At 36.5% G+C, this 18,103-nt stretch overlaps 2 protein-coding genes across 3 annotated transcripts; both read right to left on the reverse strand.

Annotated features, from left to right (window-relative positions):
• Positions 1–1,200: 1,200 nt before the first annotated feature.
• On the reverse strand, positions 1,201–5,503 carry LOC125193320 (disease resistance protein RPP8-like). 2 transcript variants are annotated; one of them, XM_089069985.1, is made up of 3 exons: positions 4,343–5,503; positions 2,036–3,888; positions 1,201–1,591 (listed from the first exon to the last, which is right to left on the reverse strand). In XM_089069985.1, exons 1-2 carry the CDS (start codon positions 5,340–5,342, stop codon positions 2,093–2,095), a joined length of 2,796 nt encoding a protein of 931 aa, XP_088926111.1. In that variant the 5' UTR covers positions 5,343–5,503; the 3' UTR covers positions 1,201–1,591; positions 2,036–2,092. The 2 variants fall into 2 exon arrangements, with proteins under 2 accessions (XP_088926111.1, XP_088926110.1); XM_089069984.1 differs by having other exon boundaries at positions 1,201–1,626.
• A 6,021-nt stretch (positions 5,504–11,524) lies between these two features.
• Positions 11,525–16,545, reverse strand: LOC148927067 (putative disease resistance RPP8-like protein 2). The gene is made up of 3 exons (XM_089069950.1): positions 15,422–16,545; positions 12,077–13,865; positions 11,525–11,927 (listed from the first exon to the last, which is right to left on the reverse strand). The coding sequence occupies exons 1-2, from the start codon at positions 16,473–16,475 to the stop codon at positions 12,088–12,090; spliced, it is 2,832 nt and encodes a 943-aa protein (XP_088926076.1). The 5' UTR covers positions 16,476–16,545; the 3' UTR covers positions 11,525–11,927; positions 12,077–12,087.
• Positions 16,546–18,103: the final 1,558 nt, after the last annotated feature.

The raw sequence follows: 18,103 nt of genomic DNA on the forward strand, positions 1-18,103 counted from the left end.
CTCTCTACCTTTTTCATTTCTTATTTTATTCTTTATTTACTTAACTCACCTAACACAATTTTTCTTAATTTCCGTGCGTAAAAGAAATGCCTCCACTACTATGGAACGGAGGGAGTATGATGTTTCATATATAGGAAAATGGTAATTGTGTGTATTTTTCTGAACGGGTGACTTCAAAGTTTCCTTAGATGCATATTTAGGAAATGCATGGTAGTCAATTTGGCTAGTTGCGACTATAGTCCACAGAAAATTTTGATTATATAATACTTGGAGAGTGTGTTCAAATTTCAGTTAGGAGTCCAAGTCTTATAGGGTTGAGTTATTCCTAATAAAAGTGTATTGCAGGAGTGATATCATATGTTTCTACATTTAAACATAGTTTTTTGTTTTCCTTTTTCCCGAAACATTTCAGCCTATGTATCTAGTGCTTAGTTTTTGCTTTCGTTTGTTTTCCTTATATGCTGTTCAGAACTGTTCAAGTGTGTCTAACATTCCAATTATAAGTTCCTGGTTATTTCAGATCCCAATCTAACATTTATCTTGGAATGAACAAAGAGTTAATAAACATTACTTCATCTGTCCTCAAAAACTATAGTGTATAACAATAATAGCATTTGCTGGTCACAAAAAACAAATCCACCAACATTCAATTGTGGGCATTTGAAAAAAGAGAATTATAAGTTGTACTACAAGAAAACATATTGATAGAATATCACGAAGATATATGATACAGGCCTGAAAAGATAAGTTTGTATTGCTCAACTTATATAATGGAAATGGCAAGACTCTTTTATAATGGAAAAACAGACCTAAATCTATGTGGTTCGACTCTCATAATCAAATCCGGGAAAGAACCACAAAGAAAACCCGGATGAAAATAAATAACCGACTCGATAACAAGACTTAAAATAGACTTAAGGAAATAACTAAACATAATCTTGAAACATATGATGTGGATGTCGGAAATAGACTTAAGGAAATAACTAAATATAATCTTGAAACATATGATGTGGATGTCGGTTGTGGTGCGGATGTGTTGGAGCCGATGTAGGTGGCTCAGGTGTTGGTCGTGGAGGTGCGCTGGAGATTGATAGGAAGAAGGATCCTATCGAGAACTGCGAGCACACGTTAACAACGAAATTGCAAAATAAGGACAATAACCAACCCTAACGTGAGGCTAGGGTTTTGAAAACTCAAAGATGAGAAAAATTGTTTTTTATTACTTTAATTCTCAGTGACTCAATCTAAGGGAATTCTATAATTTATAGAATTCCCTCTGCTTGATTCGGACTTACGATTCGGGAAAGAATCAAGAAGAAAACCCGAAAAGATTCGACTCTATCTTAATGATAAATAGTTCGGCAAAACAAGGAAAGAAAAAACAAAAATAAATCAAAAAACAAATCAAAACAATTATTATTCTAATATCTGACGAAATCTCGATACTTGGAAGGCTGGGACACGTTCCTCTTCGGCCGATCACTCCTGGTCGCTCTAGTCTTGGTCCTACCTCTCGTACTCGTCTCCCTCTCTGCGTTCAAGCTCGTTGAGTCCAGCTGCATTGGCTCATGCAGCTCGCCTTTGTCATTGGCTATGATGTCATTAGTTGTGGTCGTATCAGAGAGCCTAATTATTAATATGAGAGTACATAAACTAAATTCAAGAAAGTCTTATCATTAATTGAGCCAATAAATGCGAATAAGCAAGTCTTGAGAGCCTTCACTAGGAATCAAAACTCTGTTGGACCGGAATGTTATCATGTGAAAAAGAGCAAGATCATTATGTATAGATATAGCAGTTATTTATATAGAAAACACAAAAGGGAAATAACTTCCCTAGCCAGTATATATATAACCATGTTTGGTGGAGTAGATAACTCATCTAGGATGGATTTTTATGAACAAAAATGTCTTTTTGTTCATAGAATTTCAACCCTGAGTTTTTTATCATAGAATTTCATCTGTAGATGTGTTATCTACTCTACCAAACATAGCGATAGTATATAATTACTAATTTATGGTCACAAATTTAGTACCTCCAAAAACATCAGGCATTTGCTCCTAAATTCTCAGCTTACGGCCAAGAATCTTCTTCAAAAAAACAAACTTCTCATAGAACGGACCATAATATCCTTCTCGACAAATGGCCCATAATCTTGTCCATTTACACTCTCTATAAATTCTCTTGGCATATTCATGATTTTCATCCGTCGAAGAGAGGAGGAGAATCTCAGACCATCTGGAACCTTCTCCAAATTGCGGCACTCCCTGATGGCCAAGGAAGTAAGTTTTGGCATTGCTCCTTTTTCCACTTCCCATTTCTTTAAATCTTTCAACTCTCCAAACGAAAGCTTCTTGAGTTGTGGAAATGAATTTGATCGGAAAGTTATTATTTCTGCCATCTTGACAAAGTCCACTAAAATTAGCTCTTGCAACATGGGATACTTGCCAAACTCCTCCACGTCTACCTTACCCTTGCAGTTATATAGTCCCAAACTTACTAAATTCTGACACATCCCTTGTTTGTAGTATGGAAAACTGCCACTCATATTGCATCCAAACATCCACAAAGTAACCAACGATGGAGACATCAACCCCTCATTTAAAACCTCCATATCTTTCTCTGAACTTAGATCACATGACTTAACCTCAAGACGAGTCTCACGTAATTGGCTATTTTTGTTGCTCAACACAATTGACATGCTATCCTCATCACAAACTCTGACAGCTAGACTCTGTAGACTAATCAATTTGGGGATATCTGCAATGCAAGTTGTCTCACTGTCGATCCATTCTAATGTCTCCAACTCGTGTAGCCCATCTAGTTTTAGTTTCTCCCCTCCAATCACTTCTATGTCACCATATGGGAGAAACAGATGCTTTAGTCTTTTCAACTTATAAATCACATTTGGCAATCTTATAACATGCGAGACTCTCAAATCTAAGGTCTGCAGGTATGGCAGGTAGCATATAGACTTTGGTAACTCACCCACCTCAGAGTTATGAAAACCCAAGTATCTTAAATGAATAAGTTTGCCTAGCTTGATTGGTAACTTTCCCCCTTCAAACTTACAACCTTCTACCACAAATATCCTCAAGTACTGCGACATCTTAAAGTCAATCATACTCTTTTTGAAGCCAATGGTTTGGAAAGAAATGGGCTTTGGGAAAAGCATAAAAGATCTAAGACCTTTTACTTCCTCTAACCCATCTATACTTGACACAGTACCATGGCCGTAGCCAAAATTGATGGCTAATCTGCTTATGGAATTGCCAATGGATGGAGGTATCACTAACCTTTTTGGTGTTGGTGAAAAAGTGTCGGGTAGACTTTTAGAACCATCAATGCGCTTCAGAAACATTTCTTCTTCAGCTTCAGCTTTAGAAGAGCAAAGATCATGCATCAAATCATGAAGCCCACACGAATCAAACTTGTCATGTGGAGAGTAGATCTTAGCTTCATGGAGTTGAACCATACACCTCATAGCAAGTTCAGTTAGATATCTTTGGGCCACATCTCTTAGAGTCTCGTTAGGTCCTTTATCTTGGTATGAAATGAAGCCTTCCGCCATCCACATTAAATACAATCTCTCTGTTTCAATCTTGTGATCCTCGGGAAAACATGCTAAATAGAGGAAGCATGGCTTCAAGTAATAAGGCAAGGCATCATAGCTTAACTCCAGCACATGTTTTACTATTTTGTATTCTTTAACACCTTCTCCATGCCTTAAATATAATTGCATGTTCGCATTTACCTTTTTCCATTCTGGTAAATCGTATTCTTTTGCACGCAAAATCCCTCCAATAACACAAATTGATAGTGGTAACCCTTCACACTTCGATACAATTTCTCTTCCAACATCTTCTAAAGATTTTAAATCTGTGTCAACTGATCACAATACACAAAAAAAAAATAAAAATAAAAAAAAAAAAGATGTAGATATTCAATTTGTTCTTAAAGAAACCAATGAAAGTAAATAGTGCTCTAGATCAATTTCTAGTTGTGGGCAGTCTTACAAGACGGAGTAGTACGATTCATCAAATTAAAATGAATGGAGTGCTCATGATTATTTTTATCTCCCTTCCTAACTTAATGATTCATATCACATAACATTGCCACGTTGGTCTATCAAGACATTCGTATATCAATATAAGGTAGTTAATAAAGCTATATCTATAATTTTAATATACAAAATCGAATCGAAAGAGTTATACGTTCTGTATTGGAAACTAATTTTACCATAATGCGACCCGCCAAACATGTTTAGTAATGCTATATTTAGATAACACGCTCTAATTACACAATTATAACATCAAAGAGAGAAGAGAGTTAAACTTCAGACCTGGAGATAAATTTGCTACTTTTTGAAGTAAAGCCCAACCTTCATCTTCAGTAAGAAACTTCAACTTGTGAGGTTCGGATTGTTGATTAGCAATATTCTGGGAGCGAGTGGTGAGAATGACATTGCAATTCACCGGAAAAGCTTGCTTTATGATCTCCCAATCATCATTATTCCAAATATCATCAATCACCACCACACATTTCCTTTCCTTAAGAAAACTATGTATTCCTCTCACCAGCTCTTGCTCTTCCATGCCACCAATCTGTGCGTTGCTATCAAGTTGTTTCAAAATATCGCCGAAAACGGCCTTTGGTTGAAACTGTTGGGTGATGCAAACCCATGCCCGGGCATAAGATTGGATGTCTCTGTGGTTGTAGACCTTTCTGGCGAGAGTAGTTTTTCCGAGACCACCCATCCCATATATCTTCACCACTCGCTGCTGCCTCTTTTCATCCTTCACCTTTGAGACCAAAAGCTCGATGTCACTCTCCATGCCCACGAAATGAGGCTCAACCTCATGACCATACGTCTGCCTCAACATCCGCTGCCGCTCATCATCTCCCTGCCTCGAGACAGATGAGCTTTCTTGTCCCAACTCCGCCTCTAACTTGGTAGTGAGGTCGGCCAGGGCTGATATTATGTGGAGAGCCTCATTCCCAACCTCGTGGACACTGCTGCACTCACACATGATGCAAATGTACCTTTTAAATTTATCCTTGAGGCTCCTCCGCCCTTCTTTCCTTTTGGATTCAACTTCGACTTCATACGTTTCAAGCAGATTCTCAGCGTTGAAAGCCAGATCTTTGAGTTGGGAAATGTAAAGCTTTAGAGTTGGAGAATCACATCTATCTCTGTCAGCTTTCATCAACAAGGCATGGATGCTTCTCAGATCTGCTTTGACTTTGTCAACATCACCGCTCACACTAAGCAGAAACTTAGTTTCTTCAACCAGCAAATCACGAAGGGTTTCCAGAGACGCATTCGCAACAAATTCTGCCATTCTACTTTTTTCTCTCTTTTCTCTCTTCTTGCTTTTGATCAGTAAATTAGCAATGCGAAGATCCACCACACACTTACAATGTGATAATGAAACTGGATTTCTGTATTCCACGTTGTAGGTCCATTGATTCTAGAACGCATACTTCATATCTTGTTATCATTTATTTGTGATAGCTATATGGGAACCCATACTACCTTATCTTGGTTCAATAATTCAAGTGACAAGTTGGATTGGTTTTAACTTCTCTTTCGTCATAGAAAATCTCCAATAATGTTTTCTAAAGGGCATCCAATCTATTGAAAACCTTCTTTTTGAAAAGTCTCTAATTTCTTACCTTTGGACAAAATGCCAAGCACATTATTATGTAGATCTAACCTAAATATCGTATTCCATTTAATTAAAGGGATATTGGTCCCTAAAATCATAAACTTTGATTAAAATTTGGTATTTTGTATAAACTTTGAAATTGATCTATAATATCATAAACTTTGCATTTTGTTTGATATTTCCCACGGCATGTCTATCACTATATTTGACTAACTTATGAGCATTTTTTATCATACTTGACACAATTAAATCAATGTGGTTTTCAAAATGGCTTTTTATCCTACATGTTATAAACTTAAAAAGTGATTTAAAATATCATAAAACGTGTCATGGTTGCCCACGTAAAATAAGATATTGATGAAAATCTTTTATTTGAATCAGTTTGGAAAATACCAAGCAAATAAATTGAAGGTATTACAAATTTAGGAAAAGAGAGGCAAAAGAGATTTGTGTTTGGAGATTGGGATTAAAGAAGACCATGGCTTTCTCGGTCCATTGTTTGAAGGACTATGGTTAAATTTTAGAGAATATGGAATTGGGTCAAGGAGAGCGGCACAAATTTTAGTACTCCTTTTGTCCACCGATATAAGACCAAGTTTGACCAAATATGAATTTTAAGATATGTAGTAAAAGTGAGTTGAACGCGTTAGAGGAGGGTCAGTCTTATTTTTATATAGGTTTAGAGTAGAGGACATTTTTGGTTTTACACATATGGTCATTTTACGAATTTGATCCATAACATTTACGTTTTGATTTGTGTTAGCTTATGGCTATCAAATAAAATAAAGGAGAGACCGAGGGTTTGAAAAACTAGCCGTTGGAGGCTGGGGTTTGAAGTTAGTAACACAGCTGGTTTCGATAGTTACAACCGCTCAAGCTCCAAGTGAGCTGAGGAGAGATCTTAATTGCACGCACACACACACTGATATAAGAGGAGAGTGTGCGATGCAGAAGCAACAAAGTAGCGAGAGATTACAGAGAGGAGAAAGGAGAGTTTCATCTGTGAGTGAGGGAGTTTTGATCTTGATAAGATGAGAGCAGAAATTCACATGAGAGATGAATGTTCTTCGTCGATTGTAATCTATCTTAGATGTGATCTTGTAATCCAGCCAGTTTGTATCGATTCAATACACAAAACCTTTCCTTCGTCCGTGGATGTAGGCTTCGGCTGAACCACGTATTTCTTGGTGTCTTCGTTCTTGTTTGTTTTTCTTTTGAGTGTTGATCGCGTTTCACAATTTGTGAATCCTGAACAAATGAAAATGGTCCTAAAATGGTCCGTTTTGAAAGTCATTGTCACAAAATTAACGGTCAACGCTAATTAACTAATTTTTAATCTAATTAGAATACTAATCTATAATTAATTAACGATTAAACTCCAATTTAGTAATAAACATATGGTCATTTTATCAAAACCACGAAACAAGTGGACGAAGAGTATAAATTGTCACAAACTAAACGCACAAATACTCCAAAACCTATTTTTTTAATTTGATACTCGATGCATTTTTATTTATATTATTGATTTTGTTCAATGTCTATACTTATCTTTAAGATTAAAAATATATTAGTCCGAAACCCGAACGACTAAAGTTAGGCTTAAAAATTTTTAACCTGGCAAATTACAGCTTTATTAACCCCTATCTGATTAGTTTGCAAATCTATTAACGCTGACCCAATTGAAATCTCTACTTGTGCATGGGCATGCCCAACAACAACTATTCGAAGACAATATTATTCGTATCACAATGATCTAAAATCTAAAAAAAATATTAATGCTAATTTATCTAAAAATATTTAATTAATCAGTTGCTGCCATTTTTCTTAGGATATCACCAAACCTTGTTCGCACCATCCAGCCGGCCGGCCGGCACTCTTCCCCCATTTTTTTCCCTTTATCACTTCTCTTTCCCAAAATCAAATTAACTTGGAAAAAAAATGTCGACTTGCATTATCTCCCTCAAAACACTCACATCTCACACCACCTTCAAATCCGCTGCCACCGCGTCTCCACCGCCGACGCAGCATCTTCAGATGCTCGGCCAATCCCAGCTCCAAAACGTCGTCGTACTAGAGAGCCACTTCACCCCTCATATTGCATGTCTCCATCTCCGAAGTAACCAACGATGGAGACATCAACCCATCGTTTAAAAACATAATTGACATGCTATTCTCATCACAAACTCTAACATGTAGACTTTGTAGACTGATCAACTTGGGGTTATCCGCAATGCAACAAGTCTCACTTGTGATGTACTCTAATGTCTCCAACTGCACTAGCCCATCTAGTCTTAGTTTCTCCCCTCCAATCACTTCTATATTGGGATAGAGAAACAAATTCTTTTAGCCTTTTCATCTTCCAAATCATATTTGGCAATCTAATAACAGTCTTCCATGATACTTGCAAATCTAAGGTCTGCAAGTATGGCAGGCTGCATACAGATTTTGGTAGCTCACTGTTAAGGGTGAAGTTCCCTTAACACGATAAAAGGCAGTCGCTGGAGCTTTGCCGGTCGATCAAACCAAGATTACTTTGCAGAAACTGAAATAGCGTAAAAGATAAATAAAATACTTTGATATCTCTTGAATTGAATAGAAGAATACAATATCTCCTATTTATAAGACTACTCTGACTTAGGAAACAAGAAATAAAGATACTACGAATATATGGAAAAGATATGATAAATCAATACTAAACTAAATAACATATATGTGGGGATATTCCTAGTGATATACTCGTATCAACTTGATACGTTAAATATCTTATTATTATTTGGTTGCATTATTTAGTTAGATAATATAGGGATTGTATATCTTTTTCATATCTTGGTTGTCTTGCTCATTAAGTTAGTATTAGTATAAATAGGGCTATTATTATTGTCTTCAATCATGGAATGAATATTTGAATTTACGTTTCTTTTTCTGTTTTATTTTACGCACTTTGTTTAAGCTTGAGCTGTCGACGGGATTTCGCCTCCCGGGACTCCTCTTTTATCTCTTTTACCGTCTCCGGCATTGTGATAAGGGAAATACCCTTATCAAATTGGTGCTTTCATCTTCGAACTCATGGCCGAAGTCAATCTTGGTTCGTGGCCGGAGATATCGCAAGCATCCGAATGCTTGCAACTGAATTCAACAGCAGTAACGTTGGAGTATATTCGTGCTTGGCTCGACCGATTAGAGACCCGATTGGTTGAGCATGAGCGCAGGGCAGCAGCCACGCTCCCTCCGTTGCGCCCAGAACCCGACCCACCCGATGGACCCCCGTTGTACACCGCCCAACAGCCACACTATTCTGATTCAGCACCGCCTACGCCCTATTCCGCAACAGAATACCACGGCCACAATCTTGGATATCAGCACCCACATGTCCAAAATCAGCACGCTCACGACGCCAACATCGCCCGTCAATCAGTTCAGCAACCTCATAGTGTTGACCCTTATTTTTATGGGCAGCCTCCGGATCCTTACTTCCGGCCAGACGAGTACCAGCCGGCATATCAGCCTTATACTCAATCGCCACACGTGGACCGACCGCCCTACACGTGGCAGCAACCGACTAGCTATGACCATCATCAATATAATCTCCTTCTGCCTGCGCAGCCAAATTTATCGTCCAACACTTGGCAACAGGCATACTCTGGTTCATGTTGGTTACCATCACCACCAACGCATGTGGAAACTCAAGCCCATGGGTTTGTCGAAATCCAACATTCGTCGCATCCATTGCAGCATTCCCAATTTCAGATTTCTGCTGAACCTATCTCAAATTCTAGCGACGTGGAGATGCCGATCAAGGATGTGGTTCTTACAGAAGAATTGCCTCCGATTGATGTGATAGAAAAGGAGGATGGCTCCATTGCAGAAGGATTTGATTATTCCAACGAGAAGATTCTAGATTCTTCTGCTCGTTCATGTGGCCTTGAAAAGATTGAGAAGAAGATTAGACATGAGTACGAGTGCAAGAAAACGAAAATTAAAATGTGCAAAGAGGTTGAGTACTCAAACCAATTGAATGCTTTTCGAATCAAGGTTCTCCAAGCTTGGGATGAGTTTATCAATTCCATGAGGGCCAACACAGTGAAGGATTTATTGACTGATTCATGGCATGTTAGTGAAGTTGCACGTGTTAGTCATTGTTCAATGACGCTCGCCGCCGATGCTCGTTTGATTCCTCCGCGCACGATTTTGGGTATTCATGGACGCGTAGCTTTTGATCCGGGAGGGAATACATCGTCAAAGCTTCTGTTCGCGACGCTCTTTGCTGTGTCGTGGTTCCCACCTTGAGGACAAGGTGGATTTTAACCGCGGGGGAGTTGATACGTTAAATATCTTATTATTATTTGGTTGCATTATTTAGTTAGATAATATAGGGATTGTATATCTTTTTCATATCTTGGTTGTCTTGCTCATTAAGTTAGTATTAGTATAAATAGGGCTATTATTATTGTCTTCAATCATGGAATGAATATTTGAATTTACGTTTCTTTTTCTGTTTTATTTTACGCACTTTGTTTAAGCTTGAGCTGTCGACGGGATTTCGCCTCCCGGGACTCCTCTTTTATCTCTTTTACCGTCTCCGGCATTGTGATAAGGGAAATACCCTTATCAAATTTAGCCATGAGCTCTCAATGAAAGCACCAATTGTTAAGGGTGAAGTTCCCTTAACACGATAAAAGGCAGTCGCTGGAGCTTTGCCGGTCGATCAAACCAAGATTACTTTGCAGAAACTGAAATAGCGTAAAAGATAAATAAAATACTTTGATATCTCTTGAATTGAATAGAAGAATACAATATCTCCTATTTATAAGACTACTCTGACTTAGGAAACAAGAAATAAAGATACTACGAATATATTGAAAAGATATGATAAATCAATACTAAACTAAATAACAGATATGTGGGGATATTCCTAGTGATATACTCGTATCACTCACTTACATTAGAACGCCTGAATTAGTTCACCCAACTTGCTTGGTAACATTCCCCCTTCAAACACACTAGAGTCTGCCACAAATATTCTCAAGTATTGCGACATCTTAAAGTCAATTGTATTCTCTTTGAAGCCAATGTATGGTATACCAAAAGACTTTTGGAGAAGCATAAAAGATGTAAGACCTTCAACTTCCTCTAAACCATCAATACTTGATACATTCTTGAAGTCACAACTTATAGCTAATCTGCTTATGGAATTTCCAACGGATGGAGGTATTACTAAACTTGTTTCAGTTGGTGAAAGAATATCGGTTAGATATTTAGAAGCATCTATGCACTTTAGAAACTTTTCTTCTTCAGCTTCAGCTTTAGAAGTGCAGATTAAAAATGCATTTTTGAGCTGATTCTGTTTGTGTTTATGTTTGATGCTATAAGCAATTGTTTATCTCGAGGAATGAAGATTTTAAATAGGCTTATGATTTTCGAAAATTGTAAGCTTTGGTTTCTTCATTTCATCTAATTATTCTGAGTGTCTACTCGTGGTTTTACCTTTACTACATTTTTCGGTAGTGTAGTTTTTAATTGTGAGTACTTAATACATAAGGAAAATTGTAAGTTGTACAAGAAAAGAATTGAAAGAATATCATGAAGATATTCGAGTACATAAAAAAATTGTCAAAAATACAAAGAAATAGCCCCAAGTAATGCAAATATGAGCTACACTCATAGAGGAATTATACGTTCCTGGTTATTTCAGATCCCAATTTAACATTTATCTTGAAAGAACAAAGAATCAATAAACATTACTTCATCTATCCAAAAAAAATATACTCCCATATAACATTAATAGCATTTGTTGGACACAAAATACAAATCCACCAACATTCAATTGTGGGTATTTGAAAAACAGAAACTATAAGTTGTATACAAGAAAACAAATTGATAGAATATCACGAAGATATATGATACAAGCCAGAAAAGATAAGTTCGTATTGCTCAACTTATATAATGGAAAAACATACCTAAACCTATGTGGTTCGACTCTCATAATCTGATCCGGGAAAGAACCACAAAGAAAACCCGGATGAAGTTAAATAACTGACTCGATAACAAGACTTAAAATAGACTCAACTCTATAAAGAAATAACTATACATAATCTTGGAACATATGAAGTGGATGTCGGTTGCGGTGCGGATGTGTTGGAGTCGATGCAGGTGGCTCAGGTGTTGGTCGTCGAGGTACGCTGGAAAGCCTAATTATTAATATGAGAGTAATAATTAATAATTAGAAATCAAAGCTCTGTTGGACCGGAAAGTTATCATCTGAAAGAAATTAGAAATAGCACAAGGTCAAATTCATTATGTATATATATAGCAGTTAGTTATATAGAAAACAAAAAATTAAGAGAAACAACTACCCTAGCCAATATATATATTATATAATTAATAATGTATGGTCACAAATTTATTACCTCCAAAAACATCAGGCACTTGCTCCTAGTATACTTTTCTTGACAAATGGCCCATAATCTTCTTCATTTACTCTCTCTATAAATTCTCTTGGCATACTCATGATGTCCATCCGTCGAAGAGAGGAGGAGAATCTCAGACCATCTGGAACCTTCTCCAAATTGCGGCACTCATCGATTAACAAGGAAGTAAGTTTTGGCATTGCTCCTTTTTCCACTTCCCATTTCTTTAAATCTTGCAACTCGCTTAATCCAAGGTGCTCGAGTTGTGGAAATGAATTTGAACGGAAAGTTATTGTTTCTGCCATCTTGACAAAGTTCTGTAAAGTCAGCTCTTGCAACATGGGATACTTGCCAAACTCCTCCACGTCTACCTTACCCTTGCAGTTAAATAGTCCCAAAATTACTAAATTCTGACACATCCCTTTTTTGTAGCGTGGAAAATCGCCACTCATATTGCATTCATGCATCCTCAAAAAAACCAACGATGGAGACATCAACCCCTCATTTAAAACCTCCATATCTTTCTCTGAACTTAGATCACATGACTTAACCTGAAGACGAGTCTCACGTAATTGGCTATTTTTGTTGCTCAACACAATTGACATGCTATCCGCATCCCAAACACTAACACGTAGACTCTGTAGACTAATCAATTTGGGGATATCTGCAATGCAAGTTGTCTTACTGTTGATCCATTCTAATGTCTCCAACTCGTGTAGTCCATCTAGTCTTAGTTTCTCCCCTCCAATCACTATTATGTCACACCATGGTGAGAAAAACAGATGCTTTAGTCTTTTCATCTTATAAATCACATTTGGCAATCTAATAACATTCTGGACATTCAAATCTAAGGTCTGCAAGTATGGCAGGCTGCATATAGACTTTGGTAGCTCTCTCACACCAGACTTCCTCAAACTCAAGTATCTCAAATGAATAAGTTCACCCACCTTGATTGGTAAATTTCCCCCTTCAAACTCACAACCTTCTACCACAAATATCCTCAAGTATTGCGACATCTTAAAGTCAATCGTACTCTCTTTGAAGCCAATATTGGTTGGTAAATTTAAACCATTTTGGAAAAGCATAAACGATCTAATTAGACCTTTAACTTCCTCTAACCCATCTATACCTGACACATTACGCTCGAAGTCACAACTGATGGCTAATCTGGTTACGGAACCGCCAATGGAGGGAGGTATTACTAACCTTGTTTGAGTTGGTGAAAGAATGTCGGTCAGATATTTAGAAGCATCAATGCGCTTCAGAAACTTTTCTTCTTCGGCTTCAGCTTTAGAATAGCAGAGATCATGCATCAAATCATGAAGCCCACACTTATCGAACTTGTTAAGTGGAGAGCATAACCAAAATTTATGGAGTTGAACCATAGACCTCATAACAAGTTCTGTTAGATATCTCTGGGCCACATCTCTTAGAGTCTCGTTAGGTCCTTTATCTTGGTATGAAATGAAGCCTTCCGCCATCCACAATAGATACAATTTCTCTAAATCAATTTTGTGATCCTCGGAAAAACATGCTAAATAGAGGAAGCATGGCTTCAAGTAATAAGGCAAGGCATCATAGCTTAACTCTAGCACCTGTTTTACTCTTTTGTATTCTTCAACACCTTCTCCATGCCTTAAATATGATTCCAAGTTCGCATTTACCTTTTTCCATTCTGGTAAATTATATTCTTTTGAGCGCAAAATCCCTCCAATAACACAAATTGATAGTGGTAACCCGTCACACTTTGATACAATTTCTCTTCCAACATCTTCTAAAGATTTTAAATCTGTGTCAACGGTCACAATACACACAAAAAAAATAAGATGCAGATATTCAATTTATTCTTAGAAGAAACAAATGAAAATAAATAGTGCTCTAGATCAATTTCTAGACGTGGAGTAGTAGTACAACCCATCAAATTAAATTGAATGGAGTGCTCTAGATTATATTTATCTCTCTTCCTAACTTAATGATTCTTATCACATTGGTCTATCTTGATTATAGAATTTTTTTTTCCCTCCTATTAAATAGGGGCATGTATTTTGATATCATATTGAATTTATGCATTATAAAAAATAATTCCAAAAAAATTATAATGTAATCATAAATTCCAAAAGTCCAAAATGCTTGTACTTAATCCAATCCAACCTGTAACGACACATTCGAAATATCTTGTAAAATGAAAATTTAAAAAATCCGAAAAAGTTAGTTACATTTCATTTAAAAATGCTCTATATTTCTAATAGAATAACACAAAGAAAACATAAATCAACCAAAAATAGGGTTATGATCAAATAATAACTAATTTAATGCATAACTTACATATTAAAATTAAGAGTAAAGGTTAAAATTGGTCCTGAACATATGGTCATTTTACCTTTTTGGTCCTAAACATTATCTTTTGGATTTTTTGGTCCTGAACATATGAGAATTTGATCATTTTGGTCCTCTGTTAACTTTTCCGTTAAAAACTAACGGTCAACGGATTTAAATCCGATTTTGACCAAATTTAAGTTTTAATTATGTTTTTTAAATCCTTAATTAAAAACCCTAACTATTATTAAAAATATTCTTTTAAATCTTTTAAAAATCTTTTTAAATCCTTAATTATAAATATTTTTAAAAGAGTATTTTTAATAATAGTTAGGGTTTTTAATTAAGGATTTAAAAAACAGAATTAAAACTTAAATTTGGTCAAAATCGGATTTAAAACCGTTGACCGTTAGTTTTTAACGGAAAAGTTAACAGAGGACCAAAATGATCAAATTCTCATATGTTCAGGACCAAAAAATCCAAAAGATAATGTTTAGGACCAAAAAGATAAAATGACAATATGTTCAGGACCAATTTTGACCTTTACTCTAAAATTAACAACATAAAGACATAACTTCATCAACACATCATGTAATTTAAATATCATCACAAAGACATAAGTATATCAACACAAGACAATTAATAAAGTTATAGCATATCTTTGTATTGATAATTTTAATACTCCCTCCGTCCCAAGTTACTTGAGTTTTATTCCATTTTAGGTTGTCACAGGTTACTTGAGTCATTTCTCTTTTTAGTTAAAAATAAAACATTTAATCACACTTACTTTATTCTTTCTTTTACTTAACTCTCTCTCCTCTCTCTTACTTTATTCTCTCTTCTATTTTATTTAACTCACTAAACACAACTTTCTTAAATCTTGTGCCGAAAAGAAATGCCTTAAGTAACTTGCGACGGAGGGAGTATAAAAAACCAAAAGAGTTATACGTTCAGTAATGCTATATTTAGATGACACGCTCTAATTACACAATTATAACATCGAAGAGAGAAGAGAGTTAAACTTCTGACCTGGAGATAAATCTGTTACTTTGCAAAGTAAAGCCCATCCTTCATCTTCGGTAAGAAATCTTAGCATGTGAGGTTCGGATTCTAGATTAGCAATATTCTGGGAGCGAGTGGTGAGAATGATATTACAATTCACCGGAAAAGCTTTCTTTATGATCTCCCAATCATCATTTTTCCAAATATCATCAATCACCACCAAACATTTCCTCCCATTGGAAAAACTATGAATTCTTGTCACCAACTCGGCCTCTTGCATGCCATCAATCTGACTCTGTTGGACGCTGCTATCAAGTTGTCTCAAAATCTCGCCAAAAACAGCCTTAGGTTGAAACTGTTGGGTGATGCAAACCCAAGCCCGAGCATAACTTTGGAGGTCTGTGTGGTTGTAGATTTTTCTCGCAAGTGTAGTTTTTCCGAGACCACCCATCCCATATATCTTCACTACTCGTTTCCTCCTCGTTTCATCCTTTACCTTTGAGACCAAAATCTCGATGTCTCTCTCCATGCCAACGAAATGAGGCTCAACCTCATGACCATACGTCTGCCTCAACATCCGCTGCCGCTCATCATCTCCCTGCCTCGAGAGAGATGAGCTTTCTTGTCCCAACTCCGACTCTAACTTGTTAGTGAGCTCGGCCAGGGCTGATATTATGTGGCGAGCCTCATTCCCAACCTCGTGGATACTGCTGCACTCACACATGATGCAAATGTACCTTTTGAATTTATCCTTGAGGCTCCTCCGCCCTTCTTCCCTTTTGGATTCAACTTCCACCGCATACGTTTCAAGCAGATTCTCAGCTTTGAAAGCGACATCTTTGAGTTGGCGTATGCAGCTCTTCAGAGTTGGAGAATCGCGTCTATCTCTGTCAGCTTTCATCAACAAGGCATGGATGCTTCTCAGATCTGCTTTGACTTTCTCAACATCACCGCTCACACTAACCAGAAACTTAGTTTCTTCAACCAGCAAATCACGAAGGATTTCCAGAGCAGCATTTGCAACAAATTCTGCCATTCTATTTTTTCTCTGTTTTCTCTCTTCTTTTTTTTTTCCCTGCATTTGATCAGTAAATTAGCAATGCGAAGATCCACACATACTTGAGTATGAACGTAGTTGTACCTCTGGAAGTAGGTAAGCTTATTGAATGTTATATTTTAAATTTGATATCTGTATCCACGTTGTGGGTCCCATTTTCGAGCATTGGGAGGCCGATATGTTCTTGCAAAAAGGTTGAAACCTCATCCTTGCCGACAGTATTATAAGGGATGTTCAATCAGGGTATGTAGTGGCCCGATAAAGGGGAGGGCCTAACTTAATGTCTTGCCAGAAACCCACCTCTCAATGCCTCATACTTATACCTGAGAGGTGTTGCAACTACACGACACAACAGTAGTGGGAAGAGAAGAAAAGCCATTTGTTTCGATACGTGTTTATTTTCTGCGATTCTTCTCCGCATTGTCATCGGAACAAAGGGTTTTTCTTTTCTTCGTGGCTATGTCATCATCGTCAATAATGGATCGTCGTATCGATTAATATCCCCCAACCCTTGCACATATTTGATCAATTGAAAATTAAGAAATTCAGATAAATGGGAACAGCATCTGAATATTGAGAAGATAAATTGGTATTTTGCAAAGAAAATTTGAATTTCACCCATAGAGATAATGAATTGAAATAAATATGATCGCACTAATGCGACATAAAAATGAACAAGTAGGTATTTATAAGTGAAAAGAATGATGACAGAACAACTATAATCTATTAATCTTTATAAGTGAACGCATACTCCATGTCTTGTTCTCATTTATGAAAGTGAAAACTTGCTACCTAACCAAGAACTCAGATTTTTGAATTTTGGACTCTTTTCCTCAACCAGCAAACTGAGAAGGGTTTCAAGAAACACATTAGTAGTAAGTAGTAACAGATTCAGCTATCCTATTTTTTATTATTTTCTTATTTTGTGTAGATTAGTAGTATAAATTAGATCTTGTGTTATTGCTTACTCTATTTATCAACCAAATAATATCTTAATTATTATTTTGAGATACTACTTCCGTCCGGGAATAGAAGTCTCATTTTTCCATTTTAGTCTGTCCGCGAATAAGAGTCCCGGTTCACTTTTACCTTAAATGGTAGTAATAGGATCCCACCTTCACCTAATTTATTTCACTCACATTTTATTTAAAACTAATATATATATATAAGTGAGACCCTTATTCCACAAACTTTTTCCACCCACTTTTCTTAACATTTATTAAAACTCGTGCCGCAAAAGAATGAGACTCCTAATGGCGAACAGAGGACTTATCGTTTTAAAGTTTTGCATAACACAGAGGAGGAGACCGAGTAGTTTACTAGTGATTCACGTATTTCCAATTAATAATGTGATAGCTAGAACCACGTTGTGGGTCCATTATTATTTATTATCTTCGTGTAGTACTAGTACTACCTTATCTTGTTTCAATAATTCAAGTGAAATGTTGTGTTAAAATTCTAATATCTTGCCCTACATCAGCTTGGTAACGATCCTAGTTCGCCTATAAATTAGATCTTGTCTTATTGCTTACTCTATTTATCAACGAAATATTGTCTCAATTATTATTTTGAGATATCTACGTTTTAAAGTTTTACATAATACAGAGGAGGAGACCGAGTAGTTTACTAGTGATTAACGTATTTGCAATTAA

Source organism: Salvia hispanica, chromosome 4 (assembly GCF_029641045.1).
Source record: "Salvia hispanica isolate PSC_SH4W2 chromosome 4, Shi_PSC_v1, whole genome shotgun sequence".
Taxonomy (NCBI): Eukaryota; Viridiplantae; Streptophyta; class Magnoliopsida; order Lamiales; family Lamiaceae; genus Salvia; species Salvia hispanica.

What these genes read in the sequence shown, in the direction of transcription:
- LOC148927067 (XM_089069950.1), bottom strand. Translation starts at nt 16,475, where the DNA reads ATGCAGGGAAAAAAAAAAGAAGAGAGAAAACAGAGAAAAAATAGAATG. An exon ending in AGTAACAGATTTATCTCCAG is followed by an intron (nt 13,866 to 15,421) that starts GTCAGAAGTTTA and finishes CCGTTGACACAG; the next exon opens with ATTTAAAATCTTTAGAAGAT.
- LOC125193320 (XM_089069985.1), bottom strand. Translation starts at nt 5,342, where the DNA reads ATGGCAGAATTTGTTGCGAATGCGTCTCTGGAAACCCTTCGTGATTTG. An exon ending in AGTAGCAAATTTATCTCCAG is followed by an intron (nt 3,889 to 4,342) that starts GTCTGAAGTTTA and finishes TATTGTGATCAG; the next exon opens with TTGACACAGATTTAAAATCT.